We start from the raw sequence: 26,109 nt of genomic DNA on the forward strand, positions 1-26,109 counted from the left end.
TCTAGTACAATGTCGAGAACATAACAGATATTCCATAGGCACAGTCACATCCTATGTATCTGTATTCCTTTTCCAGCATGGACTGGAGGTCCTAAGCTTCATTAATATGGTGAGCCAGTGCCCACATGAACAGTAGGATCTTAGCACTGTCACCCGGACATCCATTTAAATGCTCTTGTCTTAGCTAGTCAAAGTGTGGTCTATGAGTTTGCATTTTAATAAGATCCCTGGGTGAATCTTGTGCGTGTTACAGGGAAGCAATGTCCTACATCATATGTGACAGGCTCTCATAGTCACCATCATCACGGGAATCTTGCACACGTTACAGGGAAGCACTGTCCTACATCATATGTGACAGGCTCTCATAGTCGCCATCATCATGGGAATCTTGTGCATGTTACAAGGAAGCACTGTCTTACATCGTATCTGACAGGTTCTCATAGTCACCATCATCATGGGAATCTTGCACACATTACAGGGAACCACTGTCCTACATCATATGTGACAGGCTGTCATAGTCACCATCATCATGGGAATCTTGTGCATGTTACAGGGAAACACTGTCCTACATCATATGTGACAGGCTCAGTCACCATCATCACAGGAATCCTGGACATGTTACAGGGAAGCACTGTCCTACATCGTATGTGACAGGCTCTCATAGTCACCATCATCACGGGAATCTTGTGCATGTTACAGGAAAGCACTGTCCTACATCGTATCTGACAGGCTCTCATAGTCACCATCATCACGGGAATCTTGCACACCTTACAGGGAATCACTGTCCTACATCATATGTCACAGGCTCTCAGAATCACCATCATCACGGGAATCCTGTGCACGTTACAGGGAAGCACTGTCCTACATCATATGTGATAGGCTGTCATAGTCACCGTCATCATGGGAATCTTGCACACGTTACAGGGAAGCACTGTCCTACATCATATGTGGCAGGCTCTCATAGTCACCATCACCATGGGAAGCTGCATTTAGAGCATTTAACTATATGGGCTCTGAAATCAGATGACTTAAGTTTAGACTTCCTTCTACTTCTTAGTAAGCAGAGAACTCTGGGGTGAAAATTTTATGAGACCCAGTTTTAACATGTCCAAATTGGAGGCACGGGGAAATTATAGCATTTTGCATAGAATATTGTTTTAAGTATAAAATGAAGTAGTACATAGTAAGCTTCTGCCATACACTAACTGCACAATAAATATTAGTTAATAGTAACTCATTTAATCCTAAGGTCTATAAATTTGTACACAATAATTTTTTGTGACTACACAAATTTTCATAATTAGTCTAGATTTAAAATCAAGGAATGTTCTTACTTGTAGTTGGCAATCAATATGACATGCCAAAATTATATGTAAGTATCTTATTGTTGGTGGGGATATAAGAAGTTTGCCATCAAAAGAGAGACGATAATCTATGTTTGCAGACTCCAGAAAGCTGTCTCTCACATAAGAATTTGCAATTTCTGGGGGAAAAGAAAAAGTTGATTGTGCGAATAAACATTACCATGGAGTCTTCTCTATGGCAACATCAAAAATGAAAGCTGATTCTCATCTTCCTAACAATCTGCAAAGATGAGTGAAATGCAACCTACTGAGCATCAAGTTAAAGAAGGAGATAACTTGAGTGGCACAGGAGGAAACCATGTCACTGCTAGGGAAATCAATATGACCAGTGTTCCTCTGCCCTCCTCCGAGGCTAAGGATGGATTAAATATCAGTGGCTGACCTCAGGTAATGGAATGAGAAAAAAAGCTATAAAAATGCATGCATTACATAATTAAGAGGGTGGGAAGTGATTTTTTTAAAAAAGGCAATTCCTAGTTGGGTTCCTTCCTGTTCACCCCATTGGTGAAGAAGCTAGTCTTGCCCTAGAATTCTGGGAATGGCTGCAGACACAACAAACACCAAGCAGACGAAATTCACAGTAATTTACTCATCACACATACTCAGCCCAGCGGGGGATGACACTGCATTTATGCAGGTCTACCCAGGGTTTGCACTCTGGAATAGTGGGTGTGGGAGGCAGACTTGGTAGAAATCAGAGGGTGGGGTAACCCCTGGTCCCTTCAGGGATCTGCTTGACTAATTGAGTTTTGCAGTCTGGTGGGGGCATGAAGCCATTAGGCTGAGGACTTGGTGGGGTGCTGCATGAAATTTTAGGTGTCAAAATACAATTGACCCCGATGTTTTAACATCAGACATTTATTTTCATGATGACTAATATTTTGAGAGGCTGAGAGAAAGCTGTTGAGACATTGTAATAAGTGCTTAGGGACATGAGAGATTAGGAAGGCCACAGTTATGAGTAATGTAATGTGGAAGCTGATGCAAAGCTACTGGCCCCATTTATTTAGCAGGACACAGGAAAAGTGATCTGGGGTCCATGGCAGCACAAGTGTGTTGGTAAATATTTGGGTGATGTCATGCATTCCCCATGCATTGGTTTAGAGATCTGGGGCCTCTGGCAGCACAAGCGTGTTCATAAATATTTGGGTGACGTCACGCATTCCCCATGCATTGGTTTTCATGTCTCCAGTGAGTTGTTGGGCAAGTCTGATATTACTGATTCACAAGCAGCAGGCAGCTTCCTGTATGGAGCTACCTCCACCCCTGGACAGTCCAGGACTGAATGGTTGTCAAAAATGTGAACTCCTTGATGTCCAGTAAAGGCAACTGAGGGAACTGTGTAGCATTGGTGTAAAAAGTGCACTTTCCTAAGAAGCATGAACTTAGAGTAATCAAAGCCTGGGGCAAGAGTGGAACCCAGCAGGGCATCCACTCACTGCTTTGTAACTTAAATAGGAATTCTTTGAGGAGCTCAGTCTATCTCTCAACTAAAGCAGCTGCCTACAGCCTATAGGGGCAGTGGAAACTCTACTGGACACTTTCACAAGCCCAGCACTGTGTTTTCTGACGAAATGTTGCCTTGGTCACCATCAGTAGTGTCTGGAACTCTGCAGGGGATAAGGAGTGTCCCTGTGAGATCCGTACTATGTCCTTGGTTAAAAAAAAAGGCATCTGTTACCTTGATTGCATTCTGAGTATCCATGAGACAAGAAGTTTCTTCAATTCAATGAGGAGGGAAGGTGGACAATTCTTGGCAATTGCCAAAAAGTTTGTAAAAATTTACAAATGGGGCTAATTGTTGGCCCAGCATCAGTGCTGAGATGACCACCTCAAGTTTGGCCGGTCATGCTGAGGCTTGGGTGTCATCCTTTATCAGGGACATCCTAGCTAAGGGAGGGAAGGCAGCAGCATCCCACTGAGCTCCATCATGTCTGATGATGGCATTCATTCAGAAGGTGGACGAACTTCACTGCTGGTCACTCAGTCGATCCCGAGGGGCCTCAGAGACGGGTGACTTCCAGCACCACAGCCTGAGGATGAAGCAGGCCAGTTATTCCTGCAGATGAGATGGTAGGGGGTCCAGGTTTGACTCCATCCTGAGGCAAGGAGGTCTCTGCAGCTGTGCCAAGGCTGTGGGGTGCTACTTCCCAAGGCCTGATGACCAGATAGGCATGAAGGCTCGTGGACATGGATGCAGAGCCCTCTGTTTCCAGAGTGTCCAGTATGTGGTCAGCAATCACTGCCCTGATGCTGTACAGCACAGGGTCAAAAGGGGCAGGTTTGTTTTTTACATCAGAAGCCCATGGACTACTTATGGCCACCATATGCAACCCAGATACTTCAGGAAGCATGAGAAGAGGTTGCTAAAGCATCCACAGTGTGTTCTCTGAGGATATTCATAGGGGCACCTGTTAATTTAAATTTGGACAGATTCCAGACTTGTTGAAGGAGGCTTCTTTCAAGGTGGGTCAGTTTGCCAATGACAGCATCAGTGAGATTAAGTAAGATTTGTAAATAAGAAATATGTTGTCACCTGAACCCCAAGTGAAGAATTAAAGGGCTGGGCACAGTGGCTCACACCTGTAACCCCAGAACTTTGGGAGGCCGAGGCAAGAGGATCGCTTCAGCCCAGGAGTTTGAGACCAGCCTGGGTAACATAGCAAGACCTTTTCTCTACCAAAAAAAAAAAAAAACAAAATTAGTTGAGTGTCGTGGCACACACCTGCAGTCTTAGCTACTTGGAAGGCCGAGATGGGAGAATTGCTTGAGCTCAGGAGGTCGAGGCTGCAGTGAGATGAAATCGTGCCACTTCACACCAGTCTGGGTGACAGAGCAAGACTGTGCCTCCAAAAAACAAAACACAAATTAAACACTGTTGGGCTTGTATTAACATTGTGGATGCTGAGAGGATCAATAACTATTTTTTGAAAGTCTCAGGAATAGGGCAGCCCCATGTTTACCAAGGAATTTTCAGGAATTGAAGCAAAGTGGCAGGGCCTTGCACCAGTGTGTTAGGGAAAGGTCCATTCCCTTTGTGTAAGCCTCCTTGTATCTGTGTGTCCTTAGTGTGTAAAATGAATTTTCTCTGAGAATGATGTCATCAGTATAATGTCACACCTGTGCTCCTGTAGAAAGGTGGTTGCAGTGAGATCTTGTCTGTGAAGATTGCATGCAATGACAAGGCTGCCGAGGCACTCCGTGGGTCGCCTGGTCCCTTCAGAGATGAAGGCAGGCTATGACTGAGACTCTGTTAAAATAGGCACAAAAAGAACATGGTAGCCAAATCTGTAACAACAAAGTATTTATCAGTTGCATGAATATATATAGGTTTATTGTAAGGAATTGGCTAATGTGGTTATGGAGGCTAAGAAGTCCCAGGACCTGCAGTCAGCAAGCTGAAGAACCAGGACTGCCAATGTTGGAGTCCCAGTCAAAGCCTAAAGTCTTGAGAACCAGGAAAGCTGATGGCATAAGTTACAGTCAACGTCTGACTTCAATCTATGTCTCAGCTCTGAAATCATCAGACAAAGAGAGTGAATTCTCTCTTCCTCTACCTTTGTGTTTTATTTGGGTTTTTAATGGATTGGATGAGGCCCACTCACATTGAGGAGGGCAACTACTTTACTAAGTCTACATATTCAAATGTTCATCTCATCAAGGAACACCCTCACAGACACATTCAGAGTGTTTAGGCAACCCAACTTGGCAAACAAAATTTACCATCAAAGGCGAAAGATGTATACGATCTGAAGAGAAACCAGAGATGCAGGATGGTTAAACATCTGCAAGTCAATAAATGTGATACACCATATAAACAGAATTAAAAACAAAAATCACATGATCATCTCAATACCTGCAGAAAAAGGATTTGACAAAATCCAGCATCACTTTATGCTTAAAACCCTCAGGAACACTGACATAGGAAAAGCATTTGACAAAATCCAGAATCCCTTTATGTTTAAAACCCTCAAGAAAATCGACATAGAAGGGGCATACCTTAAGGTAATAAAAGCCATATATGACAAACACACAACCAACATTATACTGAATGGGGAAAAGTTGAAAGCATTCCCCCTGAGAACTGGAAAAAGACGATGATGCCCACTTTCACCACTTCTATTCAACACAGTACTAGAAGTCCTCACCAGAGCAATCAGATAAGAGAAATAAACGGCATCCAAATCGGTAAAGATGTCGAACTGTCACTCTTTGCTGATGACATGATCATATACCTAGAAAACCCTAGACTCATCCCAAAAGCTACTAGAATTGGTAAATGAATTCAGCAGTTTCAGGATACAAAATTAATGTTCACAAGTCAGTGGCTCTGCTATACACTAACAATAACCATGCTGAGAATCAAATCAAGAACTCACCCCCTTTTACAATAGCTGCAATAAAAACCTTAGGAATATTATAATTCCTATAATTATAATAGTATATTCCTATAATTGTCAATTGCGTGCAATCTTTGCAGACAAAATCTTAATTACATCTGGAGTACTTAAAGAAGAAAAAGATCTCTACAAGGAAAACTACAAAACACTGCTGACAGAAATTACAGACACAAACAAATGGAAACACATCCCAGCTAATGGATAGAAAATCAATATTGTGAAAATACCATACTGCCAAAAGCAATCTACAAACTCAATGCAATCCCCATCAAAGTACCAACATCAGTTTTCACAGAACCAGAAAAATTCATATGGAAACAAAAAAGACATAGAAGGGACATACCTTAATGTAATAAAAGCCTAGAACCAAAAAAGAGTCTGATAGCCAAAGCAAGACTAAGCAAAAAGAACAAATCTAGAAGCCCACTTCAAACTATACTATAAGGCCATAGTCACCAAAACAGCATGGTACTGGTATAAAAATGGCACATAGATCACTGGAAGATAATAGAGAACCCAGAAATAAAGCCAAATACTTAAGAGTCATCTAATCTTCAACAAAGCAAATGAAAACATAAAGCAGGGAAAGAAAATCCTATTCAACAAATGGTGCTGGGATAAATGGCAAAACCACACGTAGAAGAATGAAAGTGGATCCTCATTTCTCACCCTATACAAAAATCAACTCAAGATGGATCAAGGACTTTAATACTTGAAACCACAAAAATTCTAGAAGATGACATTGGAAAAACCCTTCTAGACATTGGCTTAGGCAAAGACTTCACGACCAATAACCCAAAAAGCAAATTCAACTAAAACAAAGATAAATAGATGGGACTTAATTAAACTAAAAAGCTTCTTCACAGTAAAAGAAATAATCAGCAGAGTAAACAGATAACATACAGAGTGGGAGAAAATCTTCACAATCTATACTTCTGATTAAAGGACTAATATGTAGAATCTGCAAGGAACTCAAACAAACCAGCAAGAAAAAAAAACCCATCAAAAAGTGGGCTAAGGACATGAATAGACAATTCTCAAAATAAGATATACAACTAGCAAACAAACGCATGTAAAAATGCTCAACATAACTAATTATCAGGGAAATGCAAATCAAAACCACAATACAATACAATAGCACCTCACTCCTACAAGAATGGTCATAATCAAAAAATCAACAAATAATAGCTGTTGGCATGGATGTAGTAAAAAGGGAACACTTTTACACTTTTTGGAGGGAATGTAAACTAGTACAACAGCTATGGAAAACAGTGAAGAGATTTCGGAAAGAACTAAAAGCAAATCTATCATTTGATCCAGGAATCCCACTCCTGGGTATCTACCCAGAGGAAAAGAAGTCATTATATGAAAAAGATACTTGCAAATGCATGTTTATAGCAGCACAATATGCAACTGCAAGAATTTGAAACGAGCCTAAATGCCCATCAATCAATAAATGGATAAAGAATATGTGGCATATATATTTAACATGGAATACTACTCAGCCATAAGATGGAATGAAAGAATGTATTCACAACAACCTGGATGAAACTGGACACCATTATTCTAAGTGAAGTAACTTAGGAATGGAAAACCAAACATTGTATGTTCTCACTCATAAGTGGGAGCTAAGGTATGAGGATGCAAAGGCATAAGAATGATACAATAGTCTTCGGGGACTTAGGGGAAAGGCTAGGAGTGGTGGGGTGGGTGCAGTGAGGGATAAAACACTACATGTTGGGTATAGTGTACACTGCTTCGGTGATGGGTGCACCAAAAATCTCAGAAATCGCCACTAAAGAACTTATTCATGTAACCAAACAGCACCTGTTCCCCAAAAACCTGTTGAAATAAAAAAAGAACCATTGTATTCCCCAAAAACCTACCGAAATAAAAAAAATTAACCACAGTAATATCAGGCACTGGGTATGGGGGCCTTAATGGATGGGAGCACTGCACTCACAATACAGCAACCCACTATGAAACACCATTTATTATTTGCAGGTTTAAGAACAGACCAAATTCTACTGCTAACTGTTGAAGCAATGAGGATAATCACCCCTTCACTAATTAATTAGGACTTACATAATAAGTTTTATTTATATGAAGTAATGTGGTAATTTATTTGGACCATATATGCCAATTTTTCAAGATGGGGAGGCTAGGCATCATGGCTCACGACTGTAATCCCACACCTGTAACCCTAACCTTAACCACAACAACAACCCTAACCTTTAACCCTAACCCCTAATCCTAACACCTAACTCTAAACCTAACCCTTACCAATAGCCCTAGCCCTAACACCTAACCCCTAAAGTTAACCCCTAACCCTAACCCTTAACCCTAACCCTACCCTGACCCCAACCCCAACCCTCACCCCAACCCCTAACCCTAGCCCTAACCCCTAACCACAACCCTATCCCCATAACCCCCAACCCTAACCCCAGCCCCAAACTCTACCACCAACCCCTAACCCTACCGCCAACCCCTAACCGAAACCACTAACCCCTAATCCTAACCCTCTAACCTGTAACCCCCAAACCCTAACCCTACCCTAACCCTAACCCCAACCCCAATGCCAAACCCAACCCCTAACCCTACCCTAACCCCAACCTTAACCTTTAACCCTAACCCTACCCTTAACCCTAACCCAACTCTATACCTAACCCTTACCCCTAACCATGACCCTGACCCCAGAACCAGCCCTGAACCTAACACCTAACCCCAACCCTAACCCTAGCATTAACCCTAACTCTAATCCCTAAACCATAACCCTAACCTTAACTCCAACCCCCAAGCCTAAACCTTAACCCTAACCCCTATCCATAACCTGAACCTGAACCCACATCCCTAACCCACTAACCCTCATCCTAATTCTAAACCTTAACCCTAACCCCTAACCCTTACCATAACACAAACCCACTAATGGTAGCCCATAACCCTAGCCCAAACCCTAAACCCTAACCCTAATCTGACTGCAACCCCTCATCATAACCACTAATGCTAACCCCAAACATTAACCCTACCCCTCAAATCCTAACCCCCTAACCTTAAAATGTAACCACAACCCAAATCCCAAAGCTGACATATCCTAATCCATAACCCCTAACCCTAATTCTAATCCTAATCACAAGCCCTAAACCCTTATGCTAATGCTGTCCCCAACCCCAACATCATACCCTAATCCTAACCCTCACACTGATAGTAACCCTAATTCTCACCATAACAATCATAAACCTATCTTTGGATTCTAAGCTGTAACCCTGAGTGACCCTAAACCCCCTCCCTTGTTAAACATTCCCATTTCACCATGCTGCATTTGGAATTGAGCTGTGTCACTCCACCACTGCAAAATCCTATTCGTCAAGATCCTGTATATGTTACCTTGCCTCAGCAGGTGTCTGTTTCTGTCTTTGACATGTTCTTCAATACTGTTCTTCCCCATTAAACTACTGTACTCGGAAAAAACGTTGCCACACTTGTGTGCGCCACTTGCCATGGATTAACACATGTCCTAAAGGAGTAAGCCAAGGATAGACAATCAGTTCAATGTTTTTATTTTTAATTTTTGTTGGGACATAGTAGGTGTATGTAATTCCTTCAGTCTTAAAGCAGTCACCTTTTCCCACCTATGGGTCCCAAGGCCATCATAGGGGTCATCAGTACTTCGGTACCACAGGATCTGAGAAAATGTGGAAGGCTTTATGTCACTCTGTGTGAGAGCCAGGCCTGTAAGGATCATCACTCACATACTTTTTTTTTTTTTTTTTTTGAGATGGAGTGTTGCTCTGTCACCCAGGCTGGAGTGCAATGGGACGATTTCAGCTCACTGCAACCTCTGCCTCCTGGGTTCACACCATTCTCCCACCTCAGCCTCCACAGTAGCTGGGATTACAGGTGCACACCACCATGACTGGCTATTAATTTTTATATTTTTTAGTAGAAACAGGGTTTCACGATGTTGGTCAGGCTGATCTCAATCTCCTGACCTCGTGATCTGCCCACCTCAGCTTCCCAAAGTGCTGGGATTACAGTCGTGAGCTACTGTGCCTGGCTACTTGCGTACATATTCTACTACAGAGCTGTTATATAATGCACCCACAATAACAGGGGGCTGAGAAATGCAGTCTGTGTGTCCAACAGATAAAAGGGTGAATTTTGTAGAACACACAGCCAGTCTCTGACACACAGGATTTCTCTCTTGTGTGAATTCCCTAATACCTGCTGAGGTGTTACTTCAGACAAAAGGATTTTGCACACTCATTACACTCTTTTTTTTTTTTGAGATTGGAGACTCACTTTGTCACTGGAGCGCAGTGGCATGATCTTGGCTCACTGCAATCTCCACCTCCCAGGTTCATGCCATTCTCCTGCCTCAGTCTCCTGAGTAGCAGGGGCTGCAGGCACCCACCACCATGCCCAGCTAATTTTTTTGTATTTTTATTAGAGACACGGTTTCACCATCTTAGCCAGGATGGTCTCGATCTCCTGACCTCATGATCCACCCGCCTTGGCCTCCCAAAGAGCTGGGATTACAGGCGTGAGCCACTGCGCCCAGCCCACATTCATTATACTCTTAAGCTTTCTCCCTTGTATGAATTTCTTGATGTCTCCTGAAGTCTGACTTCTACTAAAAGCTGTTTCCAACACTCATACAGTCATAGGGCTTTCCTTGTGTGACTTCTCTGATGGACAGTAAGGCTTGACTTGTGACTGAAGGATTTCTCACACTGGTTACATGCACAGGGTTTATTTCCTGTATGCATCCACTGATATGCTGTAGGATTTCATTTGCTAATAAGGCTTTTCACACCTTCAGTATGTTAACAGGCCTCTTCACCTGAGTGAGTTCTGTAATGTACAGTGAGCGCTGACTTCTGGTAGAAAGCTTGCCTACATTCTTTGCATTCATATGGTTTCTCACCTGTTTGAGTTCTCTCATGTCTACTGAGGGTTGACTTCTGGCAAAAGCTTTTCCCACATTCTTTACACTGATATGGTTTCTCCCCTGTGTGTATTCTTTCATGTATCATGAGGGATTACTTCTGGTAGAATGTTTTCCCACATTCATTACATTCATGGGATTTCTTCCCTGTGTGAATTCTTTCATGTACAGTGAGGGCTGACTTCTGGAAGAAGGTTTCCCTACATCCATTACATTTATAAGGCTTCTGTCCCATGTGAGTTTTCTGATGCCTGCTGTAGTTTGCCCTCTGATGAAAGGTTTTTCCACATTCGTTACAAACATAGGGTTTTTCTCCTGTGTGAGTTCTCTGATGCGTAGTGAGCACTGTCTTCTGGTAGAAGGATTTTCCACATTCACTACATTTGTAGGGTTTCTCCCCTGTGTGAGTACTCTGATACATCCTCAGGTTTGACTTCTGGCTAAAAGTTCTCCCACATTCATTACACTCATAGGGTTTTTCCCCTGTGTGAGTACCCTGATGCATCCTGAGATTTGACTTCTGGCTAAAGGTTTTTCCACATGTATTACATTCATATGGTTTCTCACCTGAGTGAGTTCTTTGATGTATAATGAGAATTGAATTCAGGCAAAATGTTTTTCCACATTCATTACATTCATAGGGTTTTTCCCCTGTGTGAGTTCTCTGATATACAGAAAGTTTTGACTTCTGAGCAGAAGTTTTCCTGCATTCTTTACATTCATATGGGTTCTCATCTGTGTGAGTTCTCTGATGTACCGTGAGGGCTGACTTATGGTAGAAAGTTTTCCTACATTCTTTACATTCATATGGTTTCTCACCTGTGTGAATTCTCTGATGTACAGTGAGGACTGACTTCTGATAAAAAGTTTCCCTACATTCATTACACTTACATGGTTTCTCTCCTGTGTGAATTCTCTGATGTACATTGAGGGCTGACCTCTGGTAGAAGGTTTTCCCAAATTCCATACATTCATAGGGTTTTTCTCCTGTGTGTATTCGGTGATGATAAATAATGGCTAACATTTGGCAGAAGGTTTCCCCACATTCATGACACTCATAGGGCTTTTCCCCTGTGTGGATTCTCTGATGAACAATTAGATTTGACTTCTGACAGAAGGATTTCTCACATTTGGTACATGCAAAGGGTTTCTCCTGTGTATGTGTTCTCTGATGATTTGCAAGGTATGATTTCCTAATGAAGGATTTCTCATATTGTATACATTTATAGGGTTTGTCTCCTGTGTGTATTTTCTGATATTTGGTAAGTTTAGACTTTTTACCAAACATTTTCCCACATACATTACATTCAACATTTATCTTCTGGGAAGAGAGTGCTGACTTATCACAGGATTTCCCATATTCATTATAAGTACATGCAGTCTCTCTACCATGAACCTTCTCTGCCTCAGTGCTGAAAGCTTTTCCTTGTCCACTATATTCAAAAAGCTGCTGTCCCATATGAATCTTGTTATGGTGACTAAGATACTCATGACACATGAGAGATTTCCCAGTTATACTTCAATCATCAAGTTTTCCTCCTGCCTGCATTTCATGAGGCTCAATAGAGATAAATATGTTCTGACTTACATTTAACTCCTCAGCCCTCATTCCTGAATCACTTGCATTATTTACCATCATATTTGGAATACAGTTTAAGCTCAAATTAAGTATTTTTCCTAATTCAACTGTTTCCTCAGTTGATGTTTTGCTGTTGATGATTGCAACCTGCCATATATGTCTCTGATGAACTTCCTGGCTTCTTTCAATTATGTCAACTGTCTGGACATCTGAAATGAAAAAACAAAACAAAACAAAGCGAAACAAAAATCCATGAACCACACGTAAGCATTTGTTATGGAATGCTTATGTAAAGACTCAATGAAGTTACTTTCTCTCCTAGTGGCATAAGGTTCTTTAAAAATCAATAATCAGTACTGGTTTTATAAGCACATGGCTGTTCCTACTAACTTAATATAAGAAATTAAATTAATAGATTTTCTAATGTGAAATCATGTCTTTCACTGTTTTTTGTTTCATCAAATATATTTGGTAAAAAATATTCACCTACACCTAGTTGTAATTTTCACCTAAGTGCTTATCACCTGCCAACTGTTTTCTCTATTGTTTTTCTCCATTTCATTCTTGTAACAACAGGAGGTATCTTATGCTGCTATTTTTCTCATTCTGCCTTGAAGATGATAAGGTATTCCTGGATCAGCTACCTGCAGGTGCCCATGATGGCCACGTGTCTTCAGGACCAGATTTTATACCAGTGTTTCTTTAGTTTTCATGCTTCCCTGGGAATGTCTATAGGCATCTGGGCATTTTTCAAATACAAAGTCTCTCCTCCAAACTAGATGAAGACTGCTTCTTTCAAATTTCTAATTTAAACTGTCTTGCTTCACTTCTCGGAACTGTAATAGGTACATGAAGTGCCACTCCACCACTGTGGGCATCCCCTCCCTGCTGGTCCTAAGGATTCAGTTCTGGAACTCGGGTGGTGGTCACCATCTTTGAAAAGTCATTTATGGGTTCCTTCCGAGATGAACAGCCCTGATATTCTCCCCCCAAATTCCTGGCACATCCATCCCTGCTTCATAATTCAATGCCTCTGAAGGCTTTTATTTTGTGTGTTCAAGTTTCAGCTGTCTCCTAGTTTCAGAGAAAAATGGGGTCTCTTGTACACTTCTCACTGTCTACTGCCAAACAGAAATCCCAGCCCTTCAACATCAAACCTTTGCTTCAATAGGCTTTGGAATCCAGAACCTCCTGGTTCTCTTCCAAAGTCCAGGCCTATCCTGTTCCATGCTCTTATGCTGGGTCTTCCTCACTGTAAGGATTTCTGGTGTCATTATAAAAAAAGCCTCACTCTTCGATTGCTCTTATTTTTTGTTCAACTCCCTAGGTGACCTCCTCTATAATTATGATTCTAAACACCAGCTGTGACTTACCAATTTTTAAGTTGGTATCTCCAATTGTGATGTCCACTCTTACATATATATTTATATTCACCTACTATGTGCCATAATTGGAAAAGAGTGAAATTGAACTGGAGCTATGCCAAAGTTAACAATGCCTCTGACACTGCATTGTCTTAACATCTTTCCTAAATTATATCTTTTTTTCTCACTCTGGTTAAATATTCCACATGGTTCTTTTACAACTACTTAACATATATTATTTTGTTTTTCTCTTATCACAATGTACACTTTATGAAAAAGACATTATTTTGACCATTGCTGTTATAAATGCAAGTATAAAGTTACCACGGCTTACAAGCTCCTCAATTAAGATGTGTTGAAAGAATAAATGGATGTATGAATAAATGTCTGGGGGAAAAAAGCAGTCCATGAAAATGGAGGAAAAGAAGACAACTGAGAAAATGAACAGCAAAGAAAAATATCTAAGAAGAGCAAGGTAGGGACTAGATTGAGGAAATATTTTTAAATATTCAGCAAAATCAAATTCAGGGATATATGCATGAAAGCCCTCCTTGGAGATGATATAATTCACATGTTTGATGTACAAAGACCAGCTGTCTTCAGGTATGGGACCTGGGAGAAAAACTGGTGAAAACAAGTCAACAATGCAGATATCTGCTGGGCTTTGCTCTTCCTGGCTTCCCTGCTCAGGATGCAGTGACCAACCTGAGAGACACTGATTCACCCATTCTTCTCCTAACCATAGCTCTGCTCCTTGCTCCAACTTGAAGATCACCTCAGGTTTGGTAATGCAATGGCCTGGTAATGGGAAATAATGGAGGACTTAGCCAAACTGCAAAGTAAGGTCCTTTTCAGAATGACAACAGCTCGGTTTCAGAAGCTGGATAATGAAGGAGCCTATCTGAATCTTTTGTTAGAGAGGGTTGACACATTCTTCACATGGAATAGCATTAAACCTTATAAATGTGGGGCTGGGCTTGGTGGTTCACACCTGTAATCCCAGCACTTTGGGAGGCCGAGGTGGGTGGATCATGAGGTCAGGAGATCGAGACCATCCTGGCTAACACAGTCAAACCCCGTCTCTACTAAAAATACAAAAAATTAGCTGGGTGTGGTGGTGGACAACTGTAGTCCCAGCTACTCTGGAGGCTGAGGCAGGAGAATGGCATGAACCCAGGAGGCGGAGCTTGCAGTGAGCTGAGATCGTGCCACTGCACTCCAGCCTGGGCGATGGAGTGAGACTCCATCTCAATAAAAAAAAAGAAACCTTACAAATGCTTCCTATATTTACCAACGTGGAAGTAAGTGTTGCTTCTGGGGGTTACTGGGAAGCTTCACTCACTCAATGATACCAGGCTGCTGTAGGTCTCCAGAATCATGTCCCTGTACAGGGTCCTCTGAGCATCATCCAGGTCCTGCCACTCCTCCCAGGTGAAGTGCACGGCTACCTCCTCAAAGGACCCCAACCCCTGTTATAGCACATTTCTCCTCAAGTCATCAGCCCAGGGTCACAAGAATAGGAATGTCAGAGTTCATTCTTCTGTAGCTGCATGTCTCTTATGTGTATCTTACATAAACTGTAGCTTCTCTGTACTCTATATGGAGAAAGAACAAGCACAGTAGAAGTATCCTGCCACTATAATGTTTTGTTAATAAAATAGATTACAGAGTTTACCTTGTAGATGTAGAATCATCCTTATTGTGAAAGATAAAAGTAGGAATAAAATTCTGCTGTAATCTGGTATGATGACAAAAATTATAAATACATACCTGGAACAATATGATAGATGAACTAGTAGAGATATAAGTTTAATGTTGACTGCAGTAAGAAAAGAGAAAATATAGTTCTATATTGTATTAGAAGGTTGCACTTCATTGAAAAACCAAAGATGCTTAGTACTTCCATGTGAACCGTGTGTTCTCATGACTATGAGGCAACACCGGAGCCTAGTCATAAGGACAGGAAGAACACATACCACATTAACGGAACTGCACCCAGCACCCTGTCTAGGTGAATGACACTGGGCTGTGATGAGAGAGAACACAACACTGAAGGAACTGATTATGGAGTGAGTCTGCATGTAAATATCTGACCTAACTCCAAACCTTATTTTTAAATTATTTATAAATTAAAATAATGTACACAAGCATCTGAACATTTCCTTCCTCATGCCCAATGACTGCTTGTGTCCACCCTAGGGTGAACACTCCTATTTCCCTAACCACCTGGTATAAATAATGTGTAAATCTGTGTAAAATTTACACTCATTTGTGAGTGTAATGTGTGTAATACATACCTGTAAGAACAAGTATGTTACATAACCAAATATGCATTTTAACAGTCACCCAGAGGGAGAATGGGTAAGGACTTTGGGGAGATTCAGAGGGGAAGAAAATAGAGTGATAGATGATCACATTCATCCTATCACAGAGCAGTAAGAATACAGAACAGGGAAGTAACCTTTAAAAAGGAAAAGGGGAAAAGAAAAAGAATTTGGTGCTAATTTGCTGTGCAGAGGGTAAAGTAGGGAGTTTCACTTCCAGATGATGCAGAATCATGTCTAGTGAGGTACTGGTACTGCAAATTTAGAAAATTAAAAATATGATTACCAGAAGTGACACAGACTTAGATCATATTGGAAACATCTGAGGTACCGTACGTGGGGATGTCCAACTAGCAACTGGGTATACAATTCGAGTTCAGAAAAGATATCTAAGCAGAAGATAAATATGTGGAAAGTATCAGAATTTGTAAGGTACTTGTAGTCATCACAGTTTAAGAGATTGAAAGAAAAAAGTAACAAATGCAGAATCTACAGAAACACTGACCAAGAGAAACTTTCTAAGACTATTCTACAAATAAAGCTCAGTGTTAATAAGTATACTAATGTAATCATATTCATAGTTCTATAAAGAAAAATTCAATTTTGCACATAGACATACACAAGGTACTTTTAGAACCACATTCCAGGTTTCCATTTCTTCATGTAAGAAGCTTGAAAGTCATCATTCCATCTTAACAACAAACGAAAAGCAGAAGAAACGAAAAAATCAGCAACTCTTCTTGGATCTGTAAGGGAGGGAGAACACAGGACAATCCACTGCCCCAGGATTTGAGATATAGACAGGGAAAAAGAAGAACAGAGATTCACTAGCAAAAACCACCATGGGAACCAGTGCAGGAGTAGGAAATTCTGAATTGTAACTGACAAATTGCGAGAGGTTCAGTGTGAACAACTCCAAAAGTTAAAAACTCTGGGGGGACCCAGTCATAGGGGTGACTCCACAGTATTGTGAAATTTACCTCTAGGAGCTTAAACAGGCTCCTACAGTAAATATTGGAGGTAACTCCCCTCCTGCTTCCACCTGCCCTCCTGCTTCGACGTGCAGGTTGGAGCGGAAAAGGCAAATCATCCTGAAATACGAAAGAGCACTGCATTGTTTCTTACCAGGCCTGCCCTGGGGAGAGACTACTTCACCAGAGCCCAGGCCTGCCCTGGAGAGAGACTACTTCACCAGAGCTCAGGCCTGCCCTCAGGAGAGACTACTTCACCAGAGCCCAGGCCTGCCCTCAGGAGAGACTACTTCACCAGAGCCCAGGCCTGCCCTCAGGAGAGACTACTTCATCAGAGCCAAGGCCTGCCCTGGGTAGAGACTACTTCACCAGAGCCAGGCCTGCCTTCAGAGAAACTACTTGACCAGAGCCTAGCCTGGTGTGCTATTGACAGCTTCAACGAACTAGGTGAAGGGAAACACCCAACTCCAACCCACTCTAGCCATCATGTCCCACCTAAAATAGAAGGAAAAAAAAAAAGAGCAACACTTGTGAAGTTCACAGTTCAAAAGGAAGAAGAGCTCATGAAAAGAATAAGCCCTATTGATGGGACGACAGCCCACTTTGGCTATGGTCTACAAGTTTTTGTCCTCCAAAATCATTATTTGGAAGCCTGACCTCTAATTTTACTGCAAGATTTGGAAGATACAAATTCAAGTGATTGCCAAGGTTGGACTATTGGGAGATACCTGTTTTGATGACAAACACTGAGACCACACAATCAACCAGGCCAAAGTTATCTAGAAAAATGAGCTCACACATGGAAAAGTTTGGAACCTAGCTGTTCCTACTGTGTTTTCCAAAACTTAGTGATGTCTGCCTTATAGGTCTCATGCTGCTCTCAAGTACACACATGGTAATCCTTTCGTTTAAGTAGAGACACTCCCAGCACCAAACTCACCCCAGAGAAAAGGGCCACCCAGACCATCCTGCTGCTGGATCTCACTCTGTCACCCAGGATGGAGTATAGTGGCAAAATCATAGACCACTGTAACCTCATGGGCTCAAGTAAATCCTCCCTCTTCAGCCTCCTGGGTAGCTAGGACTACAGAAGTGTACCACTATCCCAGCTAATTTTTTGGTTGTTGTTTTGTAGACATGAGGTCTCACTGTGTTACCCAGGCTGGTCTTGAACTCCTGGCCTAAGGCAGTCTTTCTGCCTCAGCCTCCCAAAGTGTTGGGATTGAAGACATGACCTACAGTGTGCAACTATATAACATTTTCTATATTCACTTATATTTCTATGGACATTTAGGTTGTTTTAATATCTTGCCATAATTCATTTTCAATTTACTTTTGTGTATGGTGTAAAATATGGGTCCAATTTTTTGCAGGTAGATAACCAGATTTACTGAAGAGTTTGTTTTCTTGTGTGTATTTGTATGTATTTGTTGAAAATTAGTTCACTCAGGCCAGGTTGACTGATATATTTCTGACCTCTCTATTCTGTTCCATTGGTCTATGTGTCTGTTTTTATGCTAGTATCATTCTGTTTTGATGACTACAGCTTTGGTAGGTAGTTTAAAATCAGGAATTATAATGCCTCCAGCTTTGCCTTTTTACTCAAAATTGCTTTACTCTTTCATGATTCTAAACGAGAATTTTTTTCTATTTTTGTGAAATATGCTGTTGAAATTTTGATAGAGACTGATTTGAATCTGTATATCACTTTGGGCAGTATGGATGTTTAAACAAACCTTTTTCAGGAACACAACATATTTTTGTTTTATTTGTGTCTCCTATAATTGCTTTCATTAATATTTTACAGTTTTTGATGTACAGATCCTTCACTTTCTTGGTTATATTTATTCCTAAATACTTTGACATTTGTTAAATGGATTTATTTCTGGATTTTTGTCAGACATATTGTTAGGGTACAGAAATGCAAGTGGTACTTTTGGTACATTGATACAATATCCTGAAATGTTACTTAATTAGTTTATTAGTTCAAAAAGTTATTTGGTGTAATGAGGAGAAAAATGGACTGTCATTACACATTAAATGATAGCTTCTGTTAGTATATCACAGTGCCCCAAAATGTGATCTGCTGTATTTTTGCTGTTACAAAGTCAGTCGCATTTTTTAGTCCTAGTATTTTTTCTTCTAAAATATTTTTGTCTGTCATTTGCTAATAATGTGTATCCTCTGCTTACTGTTCAATTGTGCTACCCATTTATCTTCAAGCCCAGTTAGTCCAACTTTCTAATAAAATTTCTAACAATGGTATGTTCATTTATTGTAAACCTAAATAGTAAATTTGTATGATAGTTTTACAGTTACCAAATAGGATTTAAAACATGTCAATCTGTCACTACTAATGAATATCTGGGTTCCTAATTTTAAACTCTTATGTATCATGTCTATTAAATATGTATGTACAATGGCTTAGAATCATGCCTAACATATCATATGCACTAAGTATCAATCAAACCAATTTTTAAAATTATCGTCTTCATACTATTAAAAATGATTTAGAGAGAAGAAAAAGATACAGGTCATATACCTGGATCTACATAAAGGAAGAGCAGTAAAGAAACAATAAATGAGGGTATCTTAACCAATCTACATATTATTGTGTACAAATATATACAATTACATACACATGCATGATTATGTGTGCTTATATATAGTTGAAATGAATGATGACAGTGACACAAGGGACAGGAAGATGGAAGAGAAAAATTATGTTAGAAGACAGTCACACTATTTGTGAAGTGGTATAGTATTATTTGAAACTGGACTTGTAAGTGCATATTGAAACCCTAGGGCAACTAGTATAAAAAGTTTAAAAATATACAGCTATAAACAAAATACATGCTAAGAAAGAAGAGAAAATGGAATCATAAAATGCTCAGTTAACATCACAAAAGGCAGAAAGAGTGGAAGACAAAACAATATGGGAATAATAACAATAACAAATATGGCAGATATTAATTCAACTATATCAATAATCACTTTGAATGTCAATGGTCTAAATGCACCAATTAAAACAGATTGTCAGAGTGGATCAAAATACAAGACCCAACTATATGTTGTCTACAAGAAGCCAATTTTAAATATAAAACCACACATTAATTAAAAGTAAATAGAAAAAAATATACAATGCTAACAATAATCAAAAGAAAGCAGGAGTGGCCAGGTGTGGTGGCTCATGCCTGTAATCCTAGCACTTTGGGAGGCTGAGGTGGGTGGATCACTTGAGGTCAGGAGTTCGAAACCTGTCTGGCCAACATGGTGAAACCCCATCTGTATTAAAAAAAAAAAGTACAAAAATTATCTGGACATGGTGACAGGCACCTGTAATCCCAACTACTTGGGAGGGTGAGGCAGGAGAATCGCTTGAACCCAGGAGGCAGAGGTTGCAGTGAGCTGAGATTGCACCATTGCACTCCAGCCTGGGCAACAAGAGTGAAATTCAGTCTCAAAAAAAAAAAAGAGTAACTACATTTCACACAAAGTAGACTTCAAAGAAAGAAAGTTATCATGGATAAAGAATGGTACTTCATCATGACATAGCAGTTAACCCTCCAAAAAGATGACAATCCTTAATGTCCATGCACCTGACAACAGATTGTCAAACGACATGAGGCAAAAACAGAACTAGAAGGAGAAATAGATGGATCCACTGTCACAATTTGAGACATCAGCACCCTCCATCAGAAACAGATCTAGCAGGCAGAAATTAGTAACAATATAGTTGAATTCAATATCAATATACATCAACTGGATACTGACAGAGCAGGAGCACCCGTCACCTCAGACAAACACTACCACTTTAAGTTCCAGCTCCCTTCTTAGCCTCATGAATTTCAAGGAAATCACTTCTCTTCTAACTACAGGCAGCCAGAAAGAGCAGACAGTAAAACACCGATAAGACAGCTCAGGCCCAGACAGAGGTGGAGGGAAAGTCTCTTGGGTAAAGTTTAACTGCCAAACTTCACCCTCATACAATAGGCCCAGTAAAATAGTGGGCCTTAGTAAGCACATTCCTTTCCCTGCAGGTGCACTAAGATAGAAAAGCTAAAAGCAGACTCAGGGGACATGCCTGCAGCTGCAGAAAGATGTATGGGGACAGACACACAACTCTCCCTCCCAGATAAGCGCAACACAGACACAGAAGCAGTCCAAGCCTTAATCAACTCTCCCACCCTGAATCCTTAAAAACTCTTAGTCTGTAAGAGAGTGTGCCTCTGACCTCACTTGGCCAGAAGGCGTCTCTCAGGTTTGTTTTCTCTAAAATAAATCTGTCTTAACTGGCAAGACACCTTTCATGTTTCTCTCCTCTTTCTTTAATTCTTACAAATACAATTCTATTTATAGACTTCATCCAACCACAGTAAAATATACATTCTTTTCAGGCTCAATAATCACCAAGATATATCACATTGTGGACCATAAAATACCCTTTAACCAATTTAAAATAACAAATCTTGCCATTTGCACTCTTAGACCACAATGAAATCAAACTTAAAATTAGCAATAGACAGAGAAGTGGAAAATCTCTAAATACAGTAAAATAAAAGAACCTCTTCTAAATAATGAATGGATCAAAGAAGAAATCTCAAGAGAAATTAATATTTTATTTTATTATTTATATATATTTTTAGAGACAGGGTCTCACTGTCACCACGGCTGGAGTGCAGTGGCATGATCAAAGCTCACTGCAGGCTTGAACTCCTGGGCTTAAGCAATCCTCTCACCTCAGCCTCACAAGTGGCTGAAAATACAGGCACATGTCTCCCTGCTAACTTTTTAAAATTTTCTTGTAGAGACAGGGTTTTGCTATAGCTGCTCAAGCTGGTCTCAAACTCCTGACCTCAAGTAATCCTCCTGCCTTGGCCTCCCAAATCTCAGCCTCCCTGGCTGAGATTACAAATGTGAGCCACGCCTGGCCTAATAAGTATTTTCACTAAAAATGAAAATAAAAACACAACTTATCAAAATTTGTAGAATACAGCAAAAGCATGGCTTAGAAGAAAATTTATGGCATCAAATGCATATGTTAGAAAATAAGAATGATATAAAATAAAGGAAAAAATGAGCAGATTAAACTCAAAGTAAGAAGAAAATAAATTATTGCAGAAATCAATGAAATTGAAAACAGAAAAATCAAGAGAATATTATTAATGACAAAGCTGGTTCTTTTAAAAGGTCAATAAAATTAAAAACCCTATAGCCAGGCTAAGAAAAAAAAGACAGAAACTAATAATATCAGAAATGAAAGAGGGGTTACCACCACACATCCTGTGGACATTAAACAGATAATAAGGAAATACTATGAACAACTCTGTGCACACATCTGATCATCTAGTTCAAATGGATTGCTTCCTTGACAGACACAATTTACTGAAACTCACACAAGAAGAAACACACAATCCGAATAACCTATTATTTTAATAACCTTCAAAACAGAAAGTACCTGACCCAGATATATTCACTGGTAAATAGACCAAATATTTCAGGAAGAAATTATACCCATTTCTCATAATCTATTTCAGAGGATAGAGGCTGTTGAAATACTTCCTAGTTCATTATGTGAGGCCAGCATTATTCCAATGACATTTCAAAATAGAAAATCACAGACCATGATCTCCTATGAAAATATATACAAAAATCCTCAAAAACACTAGCACATCAAATCCAACAATATATAGAAAGAATCATACACCATCGCCAAGTGGGATTTATTCTGGAGATACCAGGCTGGTTCAACATTTGCAAATCAATTAGGTAATTCATTACATCAAGAGACTGAAAAGGAAAAATCACATGATCAAGCTAAGAGGGGAACTTCCTGAAATTAATAAAGAATATCTACAGAAAACTACAGGGAACATCATACTTAATAATGAGAAACTGAAAGCTTTTCCACAATATCAGGAGGAAGAAAAGGATGTACTCTCTCATCACCCCTTTCAATATCATACTGAAAATACTAGCTAAAGCAATTAGGCAAGAAAACACAATTAAAGGCATACAGCTTGGGAAGGAATAAATAAAACTTTGTTCACAGATGACAGGATTGTCTATACAGGAAATCTAAAAAATTAACAAAAAAAAAGAAAAAAGAAAAAAGACCAAACCGGAAAAAAAAAAAAAAAAACCCTCCTGGAACTGAAAAGCAAGATTACAGAATACAAGGTTAAAAGAGAAAGTCAATCACTTTCTAATGCACCAGCAACAACCAAGTGCAATTTGCTATGAAAACACAGTACTACTTATATTTAGCACCCAAAAGATGAAATACTTATGTATAAATTTAACAAATGTAACAGGATCTATATGAGGAATACTATAAAACCTTAATAAATAAAACAAAAGTAAACCTGATTCTAAAGTTCACATGGAGAAGCAGAAGACCAAGAATAGTCAATTACTGAAGCACAAAGTTGGAAGACTAACACTACCTAACTTTAAGCCTTATTCATTAATCAAAATGCTGTGGTATTACCCAAAAGTAGGCAAACATAACAATGGAACAGGATAAAGAGCCCAGAAATACACCCACCTAAATACACCAAACTGATACAATAAAGCAAAGTTGCTGTTTTCAACAAATGGCATGGGGACAGCTAGAAATCCACATTTAAAAAAACAAGAAACCAGAATCTAGACATAGCTCTTATGCCATCACAAAAATTAACTCAAAATGGATCATAGACTTTAATGTAAAATACAAAAGTATAAAACTGTAGAAAATAACAAAGGAAAAAACCTAGACAATCCTGGGAGAGGAAATGACTTTTTAGATATAATAACAATGTCAAGATCCATTTTAAAATGATTCATAAACAAGACTTCATTAAAATTGAAAACTTCTGTTCTGCAAAAGCCAATGTCACAAAAATGAGAAGAAAAGCCACAGATTTGGAGGAAATATCTGCAAAAGACACATCTGAGAAAGAGAATGTTCTACTAAACATCGGATAGACTGTTACACAAAACATCTGAGAAAGAGACTGTTCTACAAAACGTCTGATAAAGAGACTGTTACTCAAAACATCTGAGAAAGAGACTGTTATACAAAACATCTGATAGAGACTGTTACACAAATCATCTGAGAAAGAGACTGTTCTACAAAACATCTGAGAAAGAGACTGTTACACAAAACATCTGAGAGACTGTTACACAAAACATCTGAGAGACTGTTAATACCAAACATCTGATAAAGAGACTTACACAAAACATCTGAGAAAGAGACTGTTATACAAAACATCTGATAAAGAGACTGTTACACAAAACTTCTGAGAAAGAGACTGTTCTACAAAACATCTGAGAAAGAGACTGTTACACAAAACATCTGAGAAAGAGACTGTTACACAAAACATCTGAGAAAGAGACTGTTACACAAAACATCTGAGAAAGAGACTGTTACACAAAACATCTGAGAAAGAGACCATTACACAAAACATCTGATAAAGAGACTGTTACACAAAACATCTGAGAAATAGACTGTTCTACAAAACATCTGAGAAAGAGACTTTTAAACAAAACGTCTGATAAAGAGACCAGTACACAAAACATCTGATAAAGAGACTGTTCTACAAAATATCTGATAAAGAGACTGTTATGCAAAACACTCCAAAGACTCTTAAAATTCACATCTGATAAAGAGACTGTTATGCAAAACACACCAAAGAGTCTTAAAACTCACATCTGATAAAGAGACTTTCACAAAACACTCCAAAAACTCTTAAAACTCACATCTGATAAAGAAACTGTTACGCAAAACATTCCAAAAACTCTTAAAACTCACATCTGATAAAGAGACTGTTATGCAAAACATTCCAAAAACTCTTAAAACTCACATCTGATATAGAGACTGTTATGCAAAACATTCCAAAAACTCTTAAAACTCTACAGTAAGAAAACCACCTAATAAAATAGACCAAAGACCTTAACAGATACCTCACCAATGATGAGAAACATATAGGAAATAAATATATAAAATAATGCATTATCTTGTGTAACATTAAGATAACATATTAAAATAATGAGATACCGCTACATACCTAGTAGAATGGCCAAAATTGGTAGCACTGACAACAACTGACAGTGAGAATGCACAGCAACCAGAACTCTCATTCAGATTGTGGAAATTCAAAATGGTACAGTCACTCAGTTGGAGGACCATTTGGTTGTTCTTACAAAAGTAAACATATTCTTACCGTATGATCCAGCAACTGCACCCCTTGGTATTTACCCAAAGGAGGTGAAAATAAATGCTAGCATAAAAACCTGTAAACAGGGATTTATAGCAGCTTTATTCAAAATAACTAAAATTTGGAAGCAACCAAGATGCCCTTCAGTAAGTGAATGGATAAACTATGGTACACACAATGGAACATAATTCAGCACTAAAAAGAAATGGGCTATCTTGTCCTCAAAAGATGAGGAAACTTAAATGCATATTACTAAGTAAAAGAAGGCAGTCTGAAAAGGCTGCTTACTATACAACTGCAACTATGTAACATTCTGCAAAATGATGGAGATGGTTTGCAGGTTTAAGGGGATGATATGTAATAAACAGGAAGAGCAGGGATGACTTTTAGAACAAAGTGTTCTGTGAGGTACTATAAGGCTGGATACATGTCATTATACATTTACTCAAACCCATAGCATGTAAAACCACAAGAGTAAACCCTAATGTAAACTATGGCCTTTGGACAACTATGATGTCTCAATGTTGGTTCCTCATTTTAACAAAGGTACTACTATGGTGAGGGGAGGAGTTGAAAAGGGTGAAGGCTACATATATATGTGGATCAGGGTATATGGGAAATCTATGTACTTCTTAATTCTGCTGTGAAATTAAAACTGCCTTAATAAAGTATATTTATTTTTAAAAAGAATCTAACCATCTAAAAACGTTTTTAATAATAAAAATTAAATGAATATTAAAAACCACTTCCCCATTTGTAATAAGAACTCTCAATAATAATGAATGCATAAAGAAAATGTGGTCTATACATGCAATGAAATATTACTCAGTCTTAAAAAGGAAGAAAACCTTGCCATCTGCAAAAACATGCACATACCAGAAAGATATTGTGCTAAGACATAAGCCAAACAGGAACAAAGTATTACATAATCCCATCTGCAATAGTCTACATGTATGTATTC

At 39.3% G+C, this 26,109-nt stretch overlaps 1 protein-coding gene across 9 annotated transcripts in view; it reads right to left on the reverse strand.

Moving 5' to 3' along the window:
- LOC100436518 (zinc finger protein OZF-like) overlaps nucleotides 1–26,109 on the reverse strand; it is a 63,437-nt gene that overhangs the window by 7,969 nt on the left and 29,359 nt on the right. For 2 of the 9 annotated variants that reach the window (XM_054551628.2, XM_054551631.2), the window contains 4 exons: nucleotides 12,298–12,497; nucleotides 9,149–9,278; nucleotides 4,090–4,614; nucleotides 3,046–3,397 (listed from right to left, as the gene is read on the reverse strand). The exons of 1 other annotated variant lie outside the window; for it this stretch is intronic. Coding sequence is in view for 2 of the 8 variants with exons in the window: in XM_063721862.1 (XP_063577932.1) it covers nucleotides 10,804–12,207 (1,404 nt within the window). In the remaining 6 variants the exon portion in view is untranslated. Of the gene's footprint in view, nucleotides 1–3,045; nucleotides 3,398–4,089; nucleotides 4,615–9,148; nucleotides 9,279–9,304; nucleotides 12,498–26,109 lie in introns of those variants that run through there. 6 more of the 9 variants (XM_063721862.1, XM_024241795.3, XM_063721860.1 and 3 more) reach the window with 5 other exon arrangements.

This window comes from Pongo abelii, chromosome 2 (genome assembly GCF_028885655.2).
Source record: "Pongo abelii isolate AG06213 chromosome 2, NHGRI_mPonAbe1-v2.0_pri, whole genome shotgun sequence".
Classification (NCBI taxonomy): domain Eukaryota; kingdom Metazoa; phylum Chordata; class Mammalia; order Primates; family Hominidae; genus Pongo; species Pongo abelii.